The sequence below is a fragment of the Saccostrea echinata genome, unplaced genomic scaffold, assembly GCF_033153115.1.
Source record: "Saccostrea echinata isolate AGI-Se365-2 ecotype Australia unplaced genomic scaffold, CSIRO_AGI_Sech_v1 ptg000052l, whole genome shotgun sequence".
In the NCBI taxonomy this organism is placed as follows: domain Eukaryota; kingdom Metazoa; phylum Mollusca; class Bivalvia; order Ostreida; family Ostreidae; genus Saccostrea; species Saccostrea echinata.
The window spans coordinates 13774317-13789591 of record NW_026889801.1 but is presented as its reverse complement, the minus strand read 5'-3'; the positions used below and the strand labels follow the sequence as shown (position 1 = coordinate 13789591).

Sequence of the window (15275 nt, the reverse complement as noted above, 5' to 3'; positions counted from 1 at the left end):
AGAGTAAAGCAGAAACACTAATATACTAAAGTCCTAAAAGGGACGGAAAAATGAGTTCATTATAATGAAAAAAAAAAAAAAAGAAATGGAAAATAGAAATCAAAAAAAGGTAATTCCAACAAACACTTTTACATGTAAATAGCAAATATGTATTCTCCTCATTGTTGAAAGACATGAGAACTTTAATTTGACAAAAAATAAATAAATAAACGGGGAAAAAAAATCTTAAGGATAAATAACACAAACAAACTTTTTTCAGAAATCAGCAATATTTCTCATAGATTTATATTCAAATAGGTAACCTGAAAAATGTTTGCCAGGTAAAGTTGGAGAATTTTATAAGATTTTGTCACAGTGTACAAAATTTTGTCTAGAATTACATAGAAAACAACACAAAATTGCATATCTAAGCACTAAAGAAAAATTATGATTTTTTTTATATCTTAGGGATTTATTATTTATGTCATTTCTATTCAAAATCAGTCAAAAAATAATATATCAATCCATGCATCAAATTTTTGATAGTTTATGCATATCTCGAGATATATATCTCGAAAACCTAGAAAAAAAAGACTAGAAATTATGAAGGTACTAGTACATTGTATATTGAGTGTGTTTTTTGATGAAATAAATGATTATTACATTTATGTTTATTTAAGAGAGAACCTTTTCATTCTTGTCTTCTAAAAAAGATGTTCAAAAAAATTTCCAGTTTTGATTTACTAATTAAGGGTCATTAATTTTCATGTGAGTATTAATAAGATGAAGATATTTACGTGAAATTTATTCTACTCATTGAATTTACAAATTGCTTTTGAAATACTTCTACACATATATAATTCTCATCAAATGCAATCTTTTTCATCCATTTACCTAGCTGCATTTCTGTTTCTTTTTGGTCTGGAAAAAATAGGATGGACAATAAGAGTTATGGATTTATGCATTATTTATTGTGTGTAACAAAAAGTGCACACCATTTCAGAGTTGAGTGTAATTTATATTTACATATATTCACCGCATACATGAACATGTATGTTCCATACATATTGGATCTTCATTCATTTATCATTTAAAGATATCACACAACCACTTGTTAGTTGTCCTACTTAATAATTTTGTAATTTGTAGATTAGAATATATATTTTTGATGAATAAGATGTTCAATGCTTTCAATTACAGAGAATGCTGTTGCAAAGAATGACAGAATGTTTCCAAAATATTGCAGGTTTCCAAGTAAGTGCAAGTACAAATTGTTTAAACTCATTTTTGTAACACAGGCCTAGATGTTCTGTCAGCCTGGAAAGCTCAGTTGTATTCCCTGCCCTGTATCTTTATCCAAGTATTGCTCCAGCCCAAAGGTATTAAAAGACTGGGCAGCAGGAGATGCTTGAAGTTTGAAACATCACAAAATTGCAGAGTCCTTTGTCATTATTTGGTCACCTGAATCACTCAGGTGACCTATTGCTATCTGTTTTTGTCTGTTGTCGTGCGTTATACTTAACATTTGAACATTTTCAGTTTCTTCTCTAAAAACACTTAACCAATTTCAGCCAATTTTGGAATATTGCATCTATGGTGAAGGGGAACAAAAACTGTAAATTTCATGGTCCCTGCCCCCCTGGGGCCTGAGGAGTAGGGCCAAAACCACTAAAATTAATGCAATCTTTAAAAATCGTCTTCTGTACTCCTGGACATCAAGCAGTCAAACTGTTGCAGTGATTTTTCTACATTTTTAAAAAGGGGCCTGGGCCTTTACAATAGGGAAAAATCATCGACATTTGTGTCAAATTGGGAAAAATCAATAAGATTGAAAAGAACCTTAATTGACAGGTAAAATAAAATATATAAGTAAATGTAACATCATTTATTCAATATATTTACTACAAAATTACAAATTAGACACAGTTCTACATTCCTAATATTATTTTTTTTTTAAATTTTTGAAATTTGTCATTAATTATTTCCATTCCTTTTTTTTTTTGGAAAGGGGGGGGGGGGTCATAAAGGTAGACATAAGAGAAAATCCTTCTCATAATAGCCATTGAAGATGGAATAATCTGACAAGATTTATAACAAATCATTTTTAGCTCACCTGAGCTGAAAGCTCAAGTGAGCTTTTCTGATCACCCGTTGTCCATCGTCCGTCTGTCCGTCCGTTCGTCCGTCTGTCTGTCCATCCGTCTGTCTGTAAACTTTTCACATTCTTAACTTCTTCTCAAGAACCACTGGGCCAATTTTAACCAAACTTAGTACAAAGTATTCTTGGGTAAAGGGGAGTTTTAATTGTTAAAATAAAGCCAAGTCCCATTACAAGGGGAGATAATCAAGAAAAAACAAAAATAGGGTGGGGTCAAAGTCATTAAAAAATCTTTTTCTCAAGAACCACTTGGCCAGAAAAACTGAAACTTATATGGAAGCATCCTGGGGTAGTGGAGATTCTAAATTGTTCAAATCATGACCCCGGGGGGTAGGGCGGGGCCACAATAGGGAATCCAAGTTTTACATTGAAATATGTAAGAAAAATCTTGAAAAATCTTCTCAAGAACCACTAAGCCAGAAAAGCTTAAACTTATGTGGAAGCATCCTGGGGTAGTGTAGATGCTAAATTGTAAAAATCATGACCCCCAGGGGTAAGGTGGGGCCACAATAGGGAATCCAAGTTTTACATTGAAATATGTAAGAAAAATCTTGAAAAATCTTCTTCTCAAGAACAACTGGGCCAGAAAAACTGAAACTTATGTGGAAGCATCCTGGGGTAGTGTAGATGCTAAATTGTAAAAATCATGACCCCGGTAGGTAGGGCGGGGCCACAATAGGGAATCCAAGTTTTACATTGAAATATGTAAGAAAAATCTTGAAAAATCTTCTTCTCAAGAACCACTGAGCCAGAAAAACTGAAACTTATGTGGAAGCATCCTGGGATAGTGTAGATTTTAAATTCATTTCATTTCTTAAAATCATGACCCCTGGGGGTAGGACAGGGCCATAATAAGTATTACAAGGGGGAAATCTGGTAAAGAACAGCATGACCAAAGTTACTCAGGTGAGCGATGTGACCCATGGGCCTCTTGTTTCCTAACTAATTATTAAAGCTTTCTAAATTACCTTAATCAGATTGCTGCAATATCCCTGCAATATTAGTTGCTTCTACCAGGTGTAGAAACAATTTGATTTTCCTGGAATTGGGGATGCTTGTTGTAGAACTACTAGTACATTGTACTTGGATTTACAAATAAACTGTGTGTCGCAGGTTCACATGCATCTTACACTTTCTTGCGATGTATTTGCACATAAGTTTGACATGACCCATGTGTTTTTCTATGTCTTGTAAATGCAAAAAATAATCTGCTGTTCTTCACTATTATTTAAGAGTCTGAAAAAAAAATCCTCAAAAACTACTGGGCCAGAAAAGATGCAACTTAGTACATTAATATTTTGTGAAAACTTCATTACTTAGTGTAGATTGAGGTATGCTCATATCATAACTCCCAGAGGTAGGATGGGACCACAATGGGTGATCAAACTTTTACTTAGGAATTTATAGGAAAAATATTCAAAATTATATCATCTTCTCAAGAAAAATAAGCTGAAATTAGTCATTTTTTTTACTGAAGCATATGCTTGTTGTGAAGATTCAAGTTCAAGTTTTCCTGTTCAAATCATGACTTATGAGTATAGGGTGGGCAAAATATTTTACATTGTATTTGAGACAAGAACATTATGCAAAAGTTCATTACATACAGTTCAACTACTTGTATAGGGGAGCTGATGAAGATCAGCAGGTCCATAGTGAATCAGGTGTGCGTTGTGGCCAATATGTCTCTTTTTTAGAGAATAATACTTTTATCCACAGTTGAACTCTATTTTGATGCTGAGGTTGATATTTAATATAAAAAATAGTGACATTCTCTGTAATGTGCTATTTTCACACCCTCACAGACACAAATCAACACACATTCCTTATATAGCACAAAGCTATGAGGGAAACTCTATTAGATAATATTTTTTTGTAGGAAAAAGAAATGTGTTTCAAGTTTGGCAAAAAGGAATATTATTCTTTATTTTTCTTTTCCTTCTTTTACAGGTAAGTGGTTTAAAAAAATCTTTGTCACAATGTAAATTAATTATGACTAAGTGTTTTTTAATTTTTATGCCCCGCCATGAATATGGCCGGGGCATATAGAGTTTGTCATGACCACCTTCCATCCTTCTGTACTTCCATTGCGCTTTGCATTTAGCAATTTATTAGCAAGTTATTTTCATCAAGCTTCATACGCTGATAGATATTGATGAGAGCTATTCAACTGCATCAGTGTCCGGTTCATATGGAGGAACATTAGAATCTACTACTTCACATGAAGATTGTTCATGACCTGAGGGTGTGTCATGACCTTGACTTAAGGTCATTTGGGCACGTTCAAGGTCATTGACAGAAAAGGTTCATAATTTGTATCTAGTCCAAATCTTTCTAATGGATAAACTTGAATCTACTTACTTCACACAAAGATTGTTCCTGACCTGAGGGTGTATCATGACCTTGACCCAAGGTCATTTTGGCAAGTTCAAGGTCACTGAAAGAAAAAGTTCATAAATTGTGTCCGGTCTATCTTTCTTATTGAAAATAATGTTGGGATGTTGGCAGTTGCCACTTTACACAAAGATTACTTACACTGTATGACCTGAGGGTATGTTATGATCTTGACCTATAGTCACTGTAGAAAAAATGGATAAATAATGCATCTAGATTTCGCAATTATCAAATACTTGAAAAATTATTTATTTTTTCAGTGTAATAAAAAACAATGTTATTATTAGTTTTGATGTTTTATAAAGCTGCGCCTTAGTTTCATTCATTAAAAAATATAATGAGCAATTACCATAAATTTTCACTCAAAATGTTTAAACAAATTGTTAACACCTCTTAGATCCATCAAATACATGTACTAGTATTAGTGACTTGGCACCTTATCTGAAAAACCCAGCCCGGGTGGGTGGGGGTAGTCTTGAGCTGTGACACAGTGGACATCATGATCAGTGTTTCACAAAAACATTTTGTTTACGGTATGTATCTGTACTTTAGGGAGAATCTGCGATAAAAAAAATCTTATCTTTTACAGGTTGTTAATCCTCAGCCGATCCTTTCCTGTCCAGAGACAAAGGATACGGTCAACTATGTACGATCATGTCCTCTGAGCTTGTCAGAGCTTGAACAAGCCCGTCGCCTAAAGAATTGTTCATCATTTCCTCAAAATTGCACATCTTCACGCTTATTTTTATATCACTGCTTACCCAATCATTACCTAAATAGCTTTGTTGAAGTTTGCAGTGTAGCCGTCGACATTATATACGGTAAATTTTGTGATATTTTTTTTATAGATCATACGAAACGTTTTTGAGTTGTGTATGGAAATGAGTTCATCTGAGCTATTTTAATAAGCCTGCATGAAAATATATTTTAGATTTTTTATGCAATGTAGAGACAGCAGAGTCGATCAAAATTACTATTAATTATTATTAAAAATGATCTTCAACCAGTGCGGCTAATCTCTTTTTGCTTATGATGTCAGTAAGACCCAGTCGATGCTCAGCGCTATGAAGAGTACTTACATGTATGTTACAAAAGATAATGTCATTTTACCAAAGATACTTGTGGACAGGACCCCCCCCCCCCCTCCCCCCCTCCGGCAATTCAACCTTGAGGTTTGTTGGAGATTTTTTTTTTACAAATTATATTTATTACATTTATTCATCATGTGTACCATAGGAAAAAATCGTGAAAATCCCAAAATAATCATTCCACACAAAAATACCCCCACTATACATTATATGAACAATTGAACAATTAGTTTATTTACCAATTAAGGGCCCTCATGGGGCAAAAAGAAAGTACATTGTAAATTAACATTTATATATAGTCATATACATGTAATACAATATACATATACACAAGAGAGAAAGAGTTGCATGATTGATAGGAGAAAGACATAAAAAAGAAATAAACCAGATAGTTTTTATACATATACACGTACATAAATTCTGCACAAATAATACATAATAAACAGCATTGTAGTCAGCGCGTTGAAAATTCCTTCTAGGTAAACGCAACGGAAGTGCATAGAGAATATATTAACTACATGTATTATGATAACACCCTAGAGAGATTAAGTACCAGTTCATATAAAAATCAGACAAAAGGTGATTAGGGGTGAAACGATACACCTCCTTCCCGGTTCGATACGTATTGTATAATTTTGTCTCGGTTCGGTTATTTTCGATACGATACATTTTGATAGAAGGAAACAAATTCAACGTTGTTTTATGCTTTCTTTTTCTAAATCTAGTCACATATTTTACAAATTTTATTTGCAAATTGACTAGAAGAAATTGATTAAAATTATTTGACTGTCAAAAATTATTTTACAAGCTATCAGTCATCAAAAATTTACGTTTTCTATACTTATTTATACTGTGTAACGTGTTTTACCTTATGCCAAACCCAACTGAATAACGATCCCGACCAAAAAATGAACCGAATCGAAAAGAAAAGATTCTGCGCCGTGTATCAAACCGAGAAAAAATACTGCAGTGAATCGATACCGCGGTGAACCATTTCACTCCTAAAGGTGATACATGAAGGTTCTCAGAATTTGATGATTTTCAACACATAGATTTCTCTTGCACTATGATCCTTGTATGTAAAATAAAAAATGTTTTAGTTCATGGTTACTATGGAAACCTGGTCAAAGAAATTTCCCTAGCAACCGGCCAATTTTTCCCTGTGGTAGGACAACAAGTCACTTATCCTTTAAGACTTGAAATGAAATGTAAATTATAATGAATAAAATTATTCCTATTTACTAGCATAAAGAAGATACACATTTTAAGTGTTTTAAGAACCCAAATCGAAGATATCAGATTTAAAGTTAGTTCTGTAACAGGCAATGGAAGATATACATGTTTTGCATTTTTTGCTGATTCAGCATTTATCTTGATTTTGGCAACATTCAAGGTCAAATTAAAATTTGCATATAAAAATATCAGCTTTTGCATGTATTTCACATAAAAGTAGAGGAATGTCTCTGATGAAATCCAAATTCAAACACGTGGGTTTTTTGAAAATTAGTGTCCGTTGCCTAGCAACAATAATAGATGTTTTGATATATAAAAAGTGAATAATTGTGCAGTCTTACGCAGAAAAATTGTATAAATTGTTATCTTAGAGTACTAGAAATAAATTTTAAAGTGATAAAACATAAATCAGACTTCTTAGTAAATTAAAGACTATTGTACAGTTACTTATCTCCATGGCAACAGCAAATTCCCCATAGCAACAAGGCCACAAAGCTTAATTTTGGCAGATATTCATGTACAGTGGTAAGAAATGTTTCAAATTTAGTCCTAAAATTGCAGTTTAGCAAAATTAAAAATGTATTATGGACCTCATAAAAGTATTTTTGTTATATAAACTTCCCATGGAAACAATTTTGATAACAACCACTTGATTTCATTGAGTGTTTGAAAGATTCATTCTCTGTATTTACTTTGGCTCTTATATATGAGCAGAAGAATACATAGTCACAGAATTTCTTTTAACTTGATATATGTGTTGTCAAGAATTTGATACCTTTAATTCATATGAGGCAAATATGTGTTGCTACATTACATGGTTACCATGGCAACGTATTCTAAGTTTTGAAAAAAGAACATTTATGAACATGTTCAGAGTCCAATTATTAATGTTTACAGCAATTCAGAAAAGTGACAATGACTGTGTCTAAAAGTTAAAAAAAAAACCTTGCTGTCTTGTTACTTTTGAAACAAAGTATGAAAAGCAATAATTTCTTAATATTTCTTTGTTAACTTTGGTTAAACATTCAACAAATAAAAGCAATAATGGTTTGGATATTTCAAGATAACTTTGATCGACAAGGGTTACTTTGGAAATAATATTGAAAAGGAATTTCTTATTAACTCTCTGCAAGTTTTTATCTGTTGATATTTTTTAATAACATTTCATTCTAAAAAGTGAAATGCAAATTTATAGGCAAGGGTGTGGTCTAATTTTCTACATTTTAATAAAGTTTGGAACTTACTCTAAATATAGAGCATTGCTATGTATTACATGTAATACATGTATTATGGAAAATATTTGAAAAAAAAAAGTATAAAAAGTTTTTAAAAAATTAAATATTCACTTTTTTATTTTAAATATGGAAATTCATTAAAATTTATTAAATTTTTGAAGTTGATATATAAAAAGTATTAACAATAACCCTGGCTTTCAGTTCTGGCCCCACACAATCTCTAACTGAAGCTAATAATAAATAATAAACTACATAACATGATGTACACTACTAGTATGATACATGTATTAAGAAAATTGAACGTTTTTATGCCCCCATATCGAAGATTCCGGGGTATATAGTTTTTGCCCTGTTCGTCTGTCTGTCTGTCTGTTTGTCTGTTCGTCCGCAAAAACTTTAACATTGCCCATAACTTTTGATTGGTTAGAGCTATGGCTTTTATATTTCACATGTGTTTTCCTTGTGACAAGACCTTTCTTTGGGTACCATCATATTTTGACCTTTTGACCTTGACCTTGGAGTTTGACCCAGTTTTGCAAAATTTTACTCAACTTTAACCTTGGCCAAAACTTCTGAACAGTTGGTGCTGGGGCTTTTATACTTCACATATGGAATCCTTGTGACAAGACCTTTCTTTGGATACCAACAACTTTGACCCTTTGATCTTGACCTTGGTGTTTAACCTACTTTTGAAAAACTTTAACATTGGCCATAACTTTTGAACAGTTGAAGCTTAGGCTTTCATACTTCACATATTTAATCCTTGTGACAAGACCGTTCTTTGGATACCAACAATTTTGACCCTTTGACCTTGACCTTGCAGATTGACTTACTTTTGAAAAACTTAAACCTTGTCCATAACTTTTGAACCGTTGAAGCTAGGGCTTTCATACTTTAGATATGTAATCCTTGTGACAAGACCTTCCTTAGGATACCAACAACTTTTACCCTTTGACCTTGACCTTGGAGTTTGACCTACTTTTGGAAAACTTTATTTTTGGCCATATCTATTGAATCGATGGTGCTAGGGCTTTCATACTTCACATATATAATCCTTGTGACAAAACCTTCCTTTGGATACCAACAATTGTAATCCATTGACCTTGACCTTGGAGTTTGACCTTCTTTTGAAAAACTTAAACCTTGGTCATAACTTTTGAACGATTAGTCCATCAGCTTTTATATTTTACCAGTATATTTCTTGTGAGAAGGCCTTTCCTTAGGCACCATTAATTTTGACCTTGACCTGGATTTTTGACTTACTTTTGAAGAAATTTTTACCGTTTCCATATCTATTCAATGGTTGCTTCTAGGGCTCTCATATTTCACAGATATATTCCTCGACACAAGACCTTACTTTGGGTACCAACATATTTGATTTGCATTTGAGAAAGTTTAACCTTTGCTATAAGTTGCCATACGGGGGCATCAGTGTTTCACAAACACATCTTGTTTCTTTTCGGTATCATAACCAAAATTGGACCTATTTTGTGCTCTTTGCAGTAACAGGGTCTAAAAATTTAATTTCGTAGATTTGATTCTCCATATCTTATCACTAGATGGATTTTTATGCCCCCGTATCGAAGATTCGGGGGTATATAGTTTTTGTCCTGTCCGTCCATCTGTCTCTCTGTTTGTTTGTCTGTTTGACCGCTAAAACTTTAACATTGCCTCTTAACTTTTGATTGTTGGAGCTATGGCTTTCATATTTCACGTGTATTCCTTGTAAAAAGACCTTTCTTTGGGTACCACCATATTTGACCTTTTGATCTTGACCTTGGAGTTTGACCCAGTTTTGCAAAATTTTACCCAACTTTAACCTTGGCCATAACTTTTGAAAATTTGAGCTAGGGCTTTCATACTTCACATATGTAATCCTTGTGACAAGACCTTCGTTTGGATACCAACAACTTTGACCTTGACCTTGGAGTTTGACCTACATTTCATAAACTTTAAACTTGGCACTATTTTTTGAACGTTTGGTGCTAGGGCTTTCATATTTCACAGGTGTATTTCTTGGGCACCATTTATTTTGACCATTTGACCTTGACCTTGATGTTTGACTTACCTTTGAAAAGTTTTAACCTTTTCCATATCTTTTTAATGGTTGCTGCTAGGGCTTTCATATTTCACAGGTATATTCCTCGGGACAAGAACTTACTATGGGTACCAACATATTTGATTTGTATTGTAAGCTGGCATACGGGGGCATCATTGTTTCACAAACACATCTTGTTTGTTGTTGTTGTTTCTCTTGCCATTGCCATCGCAATTGAGTTTTTGTAATGTAACTCATACATGATGTATTTATAATAAACATGGAATGTTTTAGCACATAAAATGTATTCCAAGTGTAGCCGTGGCTATCACCTATTTAGAGATAAATTCTAAAATATAGTCTTTATATCGTAAGTGGCAACTATTTGTTATGTTCTTATTTAATTAGTCACTTTGGTTTACATAGTCATTTTTTTGGTTTATTTATTCAAAGTAATTAAAAATCTGAATCCATTTATCAATAAAAGGAAGACAGCGCTGCTTTTGGGAGATCTTTTTTGCCTGAATGCCTAACATGACATGCAATCTGTTTTAATTTAAAATATCTTATCTAAAAGATCTATGACATTTAATACTTATGCTGGACTTGTCGAGGGAACTACCTATGTTAATGTCATAGGTTTGACGCGGAGTCGGGGACAAGATTCGTACCCAGGACCTCCAAACCACAAAGAAAGTTCTCCACCATTACACTATATTCCAATAGGGTTTACACCCATCTAATGAATACATTAGCAAGCACAAAAAATTATACTACTTATACTATGGCATGATAAAAACTCCTTACCCCTGGTAACTAAGATCTTGTAAAAAGTCACTAGATTACCTCATAATCAAGGCCGTAACAATCATTGAGGAAAGTGAGGCAAATACTAATACCTACCTCACTAAAAAAATTGAGTATTTGTTTTAAAAAGCATAACTTTGAACTTAAATAATTTGTTTTCATGCACTTGATGAATACTTTCAACATTATATTTAGTTTTCGGAAATCCTGCACGAATTCATAATTGTCATTTCTTCATAATGGTGATTTGAGTGTGTACCAATAGCAGCAATGCGAGTTTTTGAGTTGTTGGTAAAAATTGATTTGCTGTATGTTGGATTTTTTCTGGGGGCAGGGGCTGTAGCCTAGGAATTAAAAATTCACATGTACATTTACTATACTTTAAATTCTCTTAAGAGAAAATAAATTACTCAATTTTTAAAGGGAAAAAAACAACATAATGATTGAAATGGAAACCAGATTAAGATGGTCTCCCGCGTGGCACAGTGGTTAGAGCGTCTGCTCTAGAGTCGCGAAGTAAGGAACTGATCCTTACATCGTGGGTTCGAATCCACTGCCGGATGTGGAGAACGGTCCTTTAGATGAGACCGTATAAACCGACCCACTGCTCAATGGCCCTGAGTGCCGAGTATAGGTATAAATTTGCAGCCCTCCACCGGCAATTGGTGGCGTCTCCTTATGAGTGAAAAATTCTCGAGAGGGATGTTAAACAATAAAGGAACAAACAAACAAACAGATTAAAATGTTTCAAAATGAGGACAATTGAATTAGTGATTTAAGATATTTTGTCGATTTAGAAAAAAATCAATGCCAAAAAATTAATGCAACCGATAGAGGACATCAAAGTATTTGACTTTTTAATATGACCTTGACCTTTATTGTACATAAGAAATACATCTTCCTTGTAAATATGTTCAAATGTCAGGTCTGTATTTTAAATAGATGAAGATATAATTTGCATTTAATAACAGATGGACATATTGTATGTGGATGGCAAGAACACCACCTAATTGAAGGCTTCTAATTGACCAATATATAAGGTGTCTCTAATTCTTATGCCTCCGTAATCAAATATTCGGGGGAATGTAGTTTTTGTCCTGTTCATCCGTCTGTCTGTCTGTTTGTCTGTAAAAAAAACTTTAACCTTGCCTATATTTTTTGGTTGGTTGGAGCTATGGCTTTCATATTTCACATATGTATTCCTTGTGACAAGACCTTCCTTTGGGTACCAACATATATGACCTCTTGACCTTGAAGTTTGACCCACTTTTGCAAAAATTTACCCATTTTTAACCTTGGCCATAATTTTTTAACAGTTGGAGCTAGCTATAGGGGTTTCATATTTCACAGGTGTATTCATCTTGACAAGAACTTTCAATGGGTTTAAACATTTTTGACCTTTTGACCTTCAATGTAGAGTTCGACCTACTTTTGAAAAACATTAACCTTTGCCATAACATTGGTGCTAAGGCTCTTATATTTTGCTTGTGTATTTCTTATGACAAAGCCATCCCCTGTGTACCATTTAATTTTGACTTTTTGACCTTGACCTTGGAGTCTGACCCACTTTTAGAAAATGTAATCCCTGACCATAACTTTTGAATGGTTGGTGCTTGGGCTTTCATATTTATCAGATATATCCATTGACACAAGTCCTTTCTTTTGGTAACAACATTTTGATCTCTTGACCTTGAAGTTTGACTTACATCTGAGAAACTTTAACCTTTGCTATAAGCTGCCATACAGGGGCATCAGTGTTTCACAAACACCATCTTGTTTTTTTTTAAAGAAAATATGGTGAAAACATGTAACAGTTTATTATATTTCTCATACAGATCACTGGTTATTGTCAGAGTGATATTTTTTTTTTCTAACGTAAAAAATGAGTTAAAAATTTCATTCTTTCAAATTATGGTGAAACATATCACGGTTTATTATATTTCTCACACAGATCATCGATTATTGTCATTAGAGTAATATTATTCTTTTTTTCTAATGTAAAAATGATTTTATAATGTCATGGGTGCTTCGTACTCCCTGAAGCATTAAAGGACCAATTTCGATGCTAACAAAGGGTTTCCATCTTTGTATCATCTCAAAGTTTAAAGTTATGTTTATTTGCACAATGTATTCCTCTAGTGAATTTTTGAGATGAGTACATCGAATTCCAACTATAATTTGTGTGCCATTACTCTTCTTCAAGACAATGGTTATATAAAAAAAAATGCTTTAACTCTTTATCAGATACATCTTAGTTGTTACATGTATGTGTTCAAAATTGTTGTCATGGGATATGTTAATACATAAATACTTTCTTTAGACCAAAATTACATTATCCATTTGCATACAAGACAGTAAGTTTTTGATTTTAACACACAGTCATTGTCACTTTTCTGAATTGCTGTAAACATTAATAATTGGACTCTGAACATGTTCATAAATGTTTTTTTTTTCTTCAAAATTTAGAGTACGTTGCCATGGTAGCCATGTAATATAGCAACACATCTTTGCCTCATATGAATTAAAGGTAACAATTTCTTGACAACACATAATGCCAATGAAAAGAAATTCTGTGTATTCTCCTGCTCATATAAATACAGACTGAGAATGAATCTTTCAAACACTCAATGAAATCAAGTGGTTGTTATCAAAATCGTTTCCATGGGAAGTTTATATAACAAAAATACTTTTATGAGGTCCATAATACATTTTTAATTTTGCTAAACTGCAATTTTAGGACTAAATTTGAAACATTTCTTACCACTGTACATGTACATGAATATCTGCCAAAATTAAGCTTTGTGGCCTTGTTGCTATGGGGAATTTGCTGTTGCCATGGAGATAAGTAACTGTACCATAGTCTTTAATTTACTAATAAGTCTGATTTATGTTTTATCACTTTAAAATTTATTTCTAGTACTCTAAGATAACAATTTATACAATTTTTCTGCATAAGACTGCACAATTATTCACTTTTTATATATCAAAACATCCATTATTGTTGCTAGGCAACGGACACTAATTTTCAAAAAACCCACGTGTTTGAATTCGGATGTCATCAGAGACATTCCTCTACTTTTATGTGAAATACATGCAAAAGTTGACATTTTTATATGCAAATTTTAATTTGACCTTGAATGTTGCCAAAATCAAGAAAAATGCTGAATCAGCAAAAAATGCAAAACATGTATATCTTCCATTATCTGTTACAGAACTAACTACACATGATGAATAAGTCTAATAAATATAATTTGTGAAAAAAATATCCAACAAACCTCGAGGTTGAATTGCGGGGGGGAGGGGGGGGGGAGTCCTGTCCACAAGTACCTGTGAACAAATTATTATTTCTTTTTTTTCAAATTCCATTGCATATTTGCAAGATTTTAATATGTTTTATCTGTGTAAATTCAATTGGATTACCGGGGTATTATCCTTCGAGACTTTAAATAATCTCTCTCTCTCCCTCTCTTGAGAGAGTCCTTGAATAATCTCTATAAAAGTAACTTAAGGGTTACAAATAGTGGAAATCTTTTTTTTTTTTCATTTTAATGAATACATACACATATTTTCCCGTATTTTTTTTTTCCAAAAAAAAAAAAAAATTGCTACATACACTGTAATTATCATAGTTTTAATTTAGAAATAATTTAGAATAATTTAGAAAACCCAACTTTAAACGCGGTTCTATCTAATGTAAACCTGCTTATTTTTTCCGTGTACTTTTACATACTAAATTGTTTAAATTTGTATTAGTTTAGTATCACAGAGGTCATAAGATCTGATTTTAAAATTTTGTTCAACTGTAAAAATATTAATATTAAAAATTGATCAGGATAAGTCTCGCAAACAATCGGGATATGAATTTTTTAACTGATCAATTTGTGCACGAGCTGTACAAGTGTTTTCAAATTACAATAGCTGAGACAAACTGTTACATGTATTTGCTCTGTACAGTGTATGTATACACATCTTCATAATGCCGGTATGTTCTAATCCATATATTTTTTTAAAGTATTTTTTTATTTGTTATAGCAGAATGATGTCGTCATTAAATCGGGTAGTTCATTTCTATATATCGTTTTAATATTAGTCCTCGGGTTTCACATTGCAGAAAATGCACTTTCAAAGACGCCGACATTTTTCATTAAACCACGTTTATCATGAACTTCAATACCATTTTAATTTGATAAAGGGGGGGGGGGGGGGGGGCTTGTGAGCTGGGTATTTTTCCATATCTTTGTTTTACAAAATTTTATTTGCCTAGAAAATTTTTACTGAAAGAAGCTTCAGACTTTTGTTAATAAATTACGCTATTCTTAATTGTAAATTATACAATTTCACTTCGA

General features: G+C 32.7%; 1 protein-coding gene across 2 annotated transcripts in view; it reads left to right on the top strand.

The window, feature by feature from the left end:
• Positions 1 to 15275, top strand: part of LOC133203866 (uncharacterized) — a 53735-nt gene that overhangs the window by 23268 nt on the left and 15192 nt on the right. For both annotated transcript variants that reach the window (XM_061339665.1, XM_061339663.1), the window contains exons 3-5: positions 1180 to 1233; positions 4014 to 4084; positions 5118 to 5349. In XM_061339665.1, coding sequence (XP_061195649.1) covers positions 1180 to 1233; positions 4014 to 4084; positions 5118 to 5349 — 357 coding nt within the window. The remainder of the gene's footprint in view (positions 1 to 1179; positions 1234 to 4013; positions 4085 to 5117; positions 5350 to 15275) is intronic.